This window comes from Pteropus vampyrus, unplaced genomic scaffold (assembly GCF_000151845.1).
Source record: "Pteropus vampyrus isolate Shadow unplaced genomic scaffold, Pvam_2.0 Scaffold509, whole genome shotgun sequence".
In the NCBI taxonomy this organism is placed as follows: Eukaryota; Metazoa; Chordata; class Mammalia; order Chiroptera; family Pteropodidae; genus Pteropus; species Pteropus vampyrus.
In genome coordinates this window covers 1,578,031-1,584,802 of record NW_011889290.1, presented here as the reverse complement: position 1 = coordinate 1,584,802, position 6,772 = coordinate 1,578,031, and the positions used below count along the sequence as shown (strand labels likewise).

Genomic DNA, 6,772 nt, shown 5'->3' with positions numbered 1-6,772 from the left:
AAAATAAATGTGCCCACTGCTACTTAAAGAAGAAAATGCTATCCTAAAGTTTTCTACAGAGGCTAATTTCAAAATTAGCCAGATTCCCACTGCTGGGTCCTACCCGGTGTTGCAAGCTAATTTAGTTAAAATATCAAGGAGCTTTCTTAGAATATTTTACAGAAAAAATACCTTTACTGCTGAAAAGTACAAATCAAATGTGTAAACCACCAAAAAACAAGTAGTTCTCCCCGATTAAATAAGGTTGGCAGGATTGATTTTTCTTAAATTGAATATAAGAATCCAAATGTAAATATATTGATAGTAGAAGACATTACATATGTGGTTTTAAAAATCAGAATAATGAGAACTTCTGACCTTCCATTCAAACAGCTTCTAAACTACTCTGTAGGGAACTTGTGTAGAAATAACTACTTTTGCTATATACATTTAATACAAACACCGTCCTCGACACATATGTCTTCCATGACCAATTTTCAAATGTTGAAATCGAAGAGGGCGAAAATGATTGCTAAGAAACCTTCCCCTGGCAAGCACGTAAACACTGTCAGGAACTTCGGCGAAGGGCTCTTCGCCGGCCGCAGAAGCCCGAGCACTGCCCTTATACCCGGTTCCTTCTTCAGCCACAGGGACTCGGGACGCAGGAAGGAGGAGTAAGCGGCGCCCACAACCCACTCTGCATCCAGACGACACCAGGGATCGCTCACCCAACTCGCGCTCCTTCAGGGCTCCAGGGCTGCCCCCTCCCCAAACGCCCGCCTCTCTATCCCGCGGCCCACTACTCGGAGCCGCCCAGTCGAGCTCTCAAGGGCCAGGCTGGGCCTAGGCCAGGGGCTGGATGCAGCTTCGACGTCCTGGAGCCACTGATCCTAGGTCCGAGGAGACGCAGAAGGTCGCGGGCACGTGGATCCCGGACATTCGGGACCCGCTGCCCGCCTGCACGCCTCTCGTGTTCTTTAGGCCGAGCGCCATACGCCCTGGCCACTGCCAAGTGACTTGTGGCCTATGTCTACCAACCTCAAACGCCGCGGGGACGCAGCTCTGCCAGGGAGGGCTCCAAGAGCCCCAACGCTAGACTGGGCAGGTCGGCGCAGCCAGGCCGAGGGGCGCGGGCTGAGGGTCCTCCTGAAAACCTGTGGCTGCCCCTGGCCCGGGGCGCGCTGTCACCCGGGAGCAATGGAATGCCTGTGACCTTTCCACCCTGGCTGAGCTCCTAAACTTACGTGTGTCTTCAGAACAAAAGTCGACGAGGGAGAGTGTAAACGGGAAGCGCTGTGGTCCAGGAGGCTCGAGGCTGCGAGTGGAGCCCGCTGCCTTCCCGCGGCTTTCCCGGCCCCGGCGGCGAGGACTCTCGTCCCCTCCGTGCACACCCCTCCCTTTGCCCCCTTCCCATCTGCGCGGTCTTCTCGGCATCCACGCCCTAACCCATACACCTAACCAAGGTCTCCTTGGACTCTAATTTCTCCTCAAACAACTGATTTCGGGAGGAGGCAGAGAGAAGCTGGGGAGGGAGGCGTGGCGGGGATGAGGGAAAAGACGTGGAGGGAGGAAGGAGCTCCAAACACAAACAAGCCAGGCCCCAGCCGCGGAGGGTAATTACAACTAATTAGTTGAAGAGCATGCAGTCCCGGAGTGGCGTCGGGAGGCCGGCGTCAGGCTGGGCGCGACTCGGCATGGCCGGAGACTCGAGAAACGCCCCCCGGGAAAGCCCGCGGTGGGACGCGGGTCTCTACTCGCCACCCCCCACCCCGTTCCAAAAAGTTGAACCATTAAGAAAGGGAACCATCTTCGGCTGCTTGAGCTGCCTGGCCTGGTGGTCGGTCACCAGGTCCGAAAGGCCGAGGCCGTTTGGTCACCTGTTGCCGCTTTCCTTCCAGGCCTAGACAACCCAGCTCCGGCCATCAGACCCTTTGTCCGCAAATCCCGGCTCCACGCTCGGCTCGCAAAAGTGGACAAACGCAGAAACTCTATGAGCTTTGTCATTGGATTCTTTCCCTTCACCCACCCAAACGGGGTGATCTGAGGAAGCTCTCGGTAGCCCCTGGACCTAGGGCTGCGACAGACGCGCAGAGGCTCACAAGTCCTAGCCGTTCTGACCTGAGGAGACACCGGCGCCCTGCGCTGCTGCAATCTTCCCTCGCTATTACGTTACGACTCTGAGCAAAGAAGACTCGAGCAAATCAAAGGCCACGTAAAGCAGTTTTGGACTGAAATTAGAGTGTATTTATTTGCAGCAATCCTTTAACAATGATCAAATTTTGACAACAAGCAACAGCAATTACTGCTAAGTGTTGCCTCTAGATAGGAGCGGCAGATAGTAGGAAACTGTATTATCTCGAAAACAAACAGAAAGGCCCTGAACGACTGTAATCAAATTGCCATCTCCTCAAAGTCTGATTGACAGGGCTGATCACCCTAAGATAATGAATTTATTACATTTCCTGGGTTATTTACAAAGGGGGAGGGCCAATCCGATTGCCCCCTAGGTTTAACTGTAAATTAGCAAGAAAAATTGGATTGAAAAGAAACCACCCTAGACTAAAATGTTCTGCTCTTCTCTCCTTTTTGTTATTGCTTTAAATCTTTTTCAAAAAATAATTGTCCTACAAACATATCTTCTATAATAGTATCCCAAAGATTAAATTTCCCTTTCCAACCCACGGTATTTTTAAAATATTAATCCTTCTACATAACACATTGAAGATTGTAAATGTGGATGAGTTATATACATACATTTAAAAAATGGTTTATTTTTCCTCTTATAAAGGAGTAAAAACAATAGGAAAAAAATATATCCAGCATTTGGATCACAGGTATAATACACATTGCAATTGTTTATGGGCTACACAAGCCAAATATCCCTCTGTGTATATTTGGAGACACATTCACATTTCTCTACGCACAGGTATCACTGTGTTAAAGACTGCTGCTGGTTCATGGGCTTCAATTTCCAAATCATGTTCTGTCATTACTGAGAAAATGTATTTGTGTATATGCCAACTCAGATCTGCTTAGGAAAATATTTTTATTAGCCACAAAGCAAGCTGACTATATAGCACATTTTGCAGAAGATGCTGCAGAAAAAAAAAAAAAAATCTAAACAAAAAGAGACTTTTATGTGAAACTTGTCAGAGAATAGTCAGAGGGTTTCTCCATTTTTCAGAGATTTAGAAAGAGAATAGGTGGTTTCTAAGTGTTTTAATCTCTGAAATCTTTTTTTCTGATAATAATTAAGGCTGTATTAAAGTATCCAGACATATAGGTCTCATTCAAAATGAATGGTAATTTATTAATAAACAAACAATGAATATGTTCAACAAAAAGAAAGAAAAGATGATAGAATAAGATTAATACAGTTTCCCTTTTTATAATGAAAAAAAAAAAACACAATTTAAGTTTCAGGCAATTTAACGTCAGGTTTTGGAAACACTTTCTGGCGTTTGGTCCACGACATCCAACTACAAATTAAAAATAAATTACTATGTTGAAATTTACATTTTAAAACAAGTCCATGAATAAAAGAAAGCGATTTTCATATACCGGGACTTTCCCCTCCTTTCAACATAGGATAAAATAATATCTTACAGGTGAGAGGTGACGGAAGGAAAAGAGCAAGGGAATGGGGGAAAGGATGAAAAGGAAAGCGTGCTCTCTGAAAAGCAAGAAGAAACTTACGTGTTATCTGCAGTAACATTGTCCTTTAATAAACCATGATTTTGCTGTCTCTGTGTAAAATGGTTTACGGTTTTGTTTATTTAGATAAGGCAAAGTGGAGGTGGCTTTGAATTAATCTTTTAAGAAAATAGTTTTCTTTGTGCTGGTGAGTTGAACTTTTGGAGGGATTCTGTTTGCTGGTTTGGTGAATGTTTTTCAAGATTTTTTAAATTGGATTTTTTTGGTTTCGATTTTGCATTGATGTTTCTTTTGGTTGTTCCTGCTTTGGGGTTCGATTCAGTTCGGCTTTGAGGCGGGCGGGGGTGTCAAAACTTGCTACAGTCATAGACGAAAGCCCCGGACGTGCGGTACAGAGACTGGCTGGAAGGGAAGGCCATCTGACAGCTACTATTCCCGTTCACCGGAGAGTTGTTCAAACCAATCCTCTGCGACTCGAACATCTCTCGCACCGAATGGAAGTTCTGCTGCTGGCTCGGGTAGCCCGCCGCCGCCGCCGCCGCCGCCGCGCTAGCCAGGTGGCCAAGGTCTCCACCAGCCTGGTTCAGGTACCACGAGGTGAGGCGGCCTTGGTGGGCCGCAGGGTGATGGCCGGACTCCTGGCCGCCGCCGGTGCCGCCGTGACTCAGGGAGGAAGAGCTGCTGCTGGTGACTGGGGGCAGAGAGTAGTCGGGTAGTGGGTCTTCCACGGCTGAGCCGCCGGCACCTCCAGGAGCGCCCTGCAAGTGGCCGCCGCGTTCCCCGGCCGCGTACAAGCTCATGGCCTGCAGGTTGCAGTGGTAGGTCCCGGAGCCCCCTGCGCTGCTGCCCCCGCCGCCGCCGCCCCCGCCCGAGCTGCCCGCACTGGAGCTCTGGCTGCAGGGGGAGCTGTAGAGGGAGCTCTGACCGGGCGAGTAGGCACCGAGCGCCAGCGGGGGTGCGATGCCCGCGCGCGAGGACCCGGTTCCCGAGGCCAGAAGGCCCGAGCCCAGCTCCGCGGCTGCGCCTTGCGGCGACCCCCGCAGCGATGTCATGATGTTGTCCACGCTGAAGCCCTGGCTGTGGTGCTGCGGCGGTGGCGCAGGCTGAGGAGGGGGCGGCGGCGGCGGCGCGGGTTCCGCGCCGTCCAGGCTTAGCGGCCGCGCGGACGGCAAGCTACCGGGCGGGCTGCTACCGCTCGACAGGCTGCTGCTGCTGCTGTCGGGGCTTTCGATTTTGGGCACCGCGGCGGCGCTACCGCTGCCCAGGGCGGCGGCCGGGGACAGGGGTTGGGGCGGCGAGGGGCACGTACCGTTCTCGGTTTTGATGTCCTGGATGCGCACGGGTGGCGGCTGCGGTCCGGGCGCGGCGCCGTCGGTCTGCTCAGGCGGCGCGGGCGGAGGCTGGCGGCCAGGCGGCGGCGGTGGCTCCTTGAGGTGCAGCCGGTCCTTCTCCTCCTTGTCCTTCACGGCGTCCTTCTTTTTGAAGCGCCGCCGCCGCCGTAGGAAGCTGCCATTCTCGAACATGTTGTACGAGTCCGGGTCCAGCGTCCAGTAGCTGCCCTTGCCCGGTTTCTTGTCGTCGCGGGGCACCTTGACGAAGCACTCGTTGAGCGACAGGTTGTGGCGGATGCTGTTCTGCCAGCCCTGCTTATTGTCCCGGTAGAAGGGGAAGCGGTCCATGATGAACTGGTAGATGCCATTGAGGGTAATCTTCTTATCCGGGGCATTCTGGATGGCCATGGTGATGAGCGCGATGTAGCTGTAGGGCGGCTTCACCATGTCCTTGGGCTGCGGCTGCGGTGTGTAGGGCCCGTAGGCGCGGGCCATGCCGCCCGGGTACTGCTCGGCGTGCGCTGGGTGCGAGTACACGCTCATGGGGGCCGGCATGGCGGTGTAGCCGCCCCCGGCCGCGGCCGCCGCCGCGCGGTAGTAGCTCTGCTCGCCACCGAGATAGGGCACCACTCCCAGGGAGTTGGGGCTGGACACGGAGTAGCGCGCCTGCATGGCCCCCGCTCGCCGCCGTCGCCGCCGCCCCGCGCCGCCCGCCGCCCCCCACCCTCGCTCAGGTCGGCCGCGCCGCGCAGCGCCGGCCGCCCAGTCCGAGTCCGGGCCCCGCGGAGCTGGTGCCGGGCCGCCGCCGCCTCCCGGAGCCGCCGGCCGCGCGCGGCCTCTCCCTGCGCTCGCTCGGGCTCCTGGGGCGCCTCCGGCCACTTCGGGGCCCGCGCCAGCCGCGAAGGAGGGTCGGTGCTAGGGGAGAGGGCCAGACTACGACGCTGCAGACGGACAGCCTTGGAGTAACTTGCAGAGCCACTTCCAGGCGAGAACAGGAAAAAAAAAAAAAAAAAAAAGCCAAAACTGAAAAACAAGACGCTCTTCTCGCCACACTGCCTGCGTCTTCCAGGAGACTCTGCCCCGAGCCGCCGGCGAAGGCGGCCAAATCACTAGGGCGGGGGGCCTCGCCGGCCGCCTTCCCGGGCCCCGCGTCACCTTTTTTTCAGTCTCTCGCGCGCCGGCCGCTTAAGGAAGCATTGGAAAACTTCTGAACTTTTAAGCATCCGTCACCCAGGCGAGGACTTTTTTACGCAGTTACATTTTTTCCGGGCAGCGGAGCCCCGCCCCATCGCTGCAGCAGCAGCCAATGGGAGGGGAGAACCGCCTCTGAATGAGCCGGAGGCCGAGCCCCGCCGGCCCGCGCCCAGCCGCGGGAGGACCGCGGGGCTGACCACACACGCGCCGGCTGTCTGGGTCCCGCGCCCGCGCCCTGCCTGCGATTGTAGTCGGTTCGTCTCCCAGTGCCCACCAGTCCCGGGCCATGTCCTGTCTCCCACCCCGGGCCCTCCGCACGGACATCTATTGTTCCCTCAGACTTCCTGGGCCCCACGCAGACCCTTCCTCCGTCCACCGTTTCCAGATGTCACCGACTCCTCGACCTCAATTCGCGCTGGCTCTTTCCCATTCCCCAGCGGATTTGGCCGGCTCCCGCTCCGGAATTTCCCGGGCCCCTCCTCCTTTCCTCTTCACCTTCCCTCTCTCCTCACTTCTTCCCTCCCCTCCCGCTCGCCCAAGTTACTGGATTCACAGATGTTTCCAGTTTTCCCCCACCTGGAGATTCTCCTGTCCTGAGCTGGGTTACAAAGGGC

At 55.0% G+C, this 6,772-nt stretch overlaps 1 protein-coding gene across 1 annotated transcript; it reads right to left on the bottom strand.

The window, feature by feature from the left end:
- Positions 1-2,200: 2,200 nt before the first annotated feature.
- On the bottom strand, positions 2,201-6,226 carry FOXC1 (forkhead box C1). Its single transcript, XM_011383242.2, has one exon. The coding sequence runs from the start codon at positions 5,634-5,636 to the stop codon at positions 3,981-3,983; it is 1,656 nt and encodes a 551-aa protein (XP_011381544.1). The 5' UTR covers positions 5,637-6,226; the 3' UTR covers positions 2,201-3,980.
- Between the last annotated feature and the right edge of the window lie 546 nt (positions 6,227-6,772).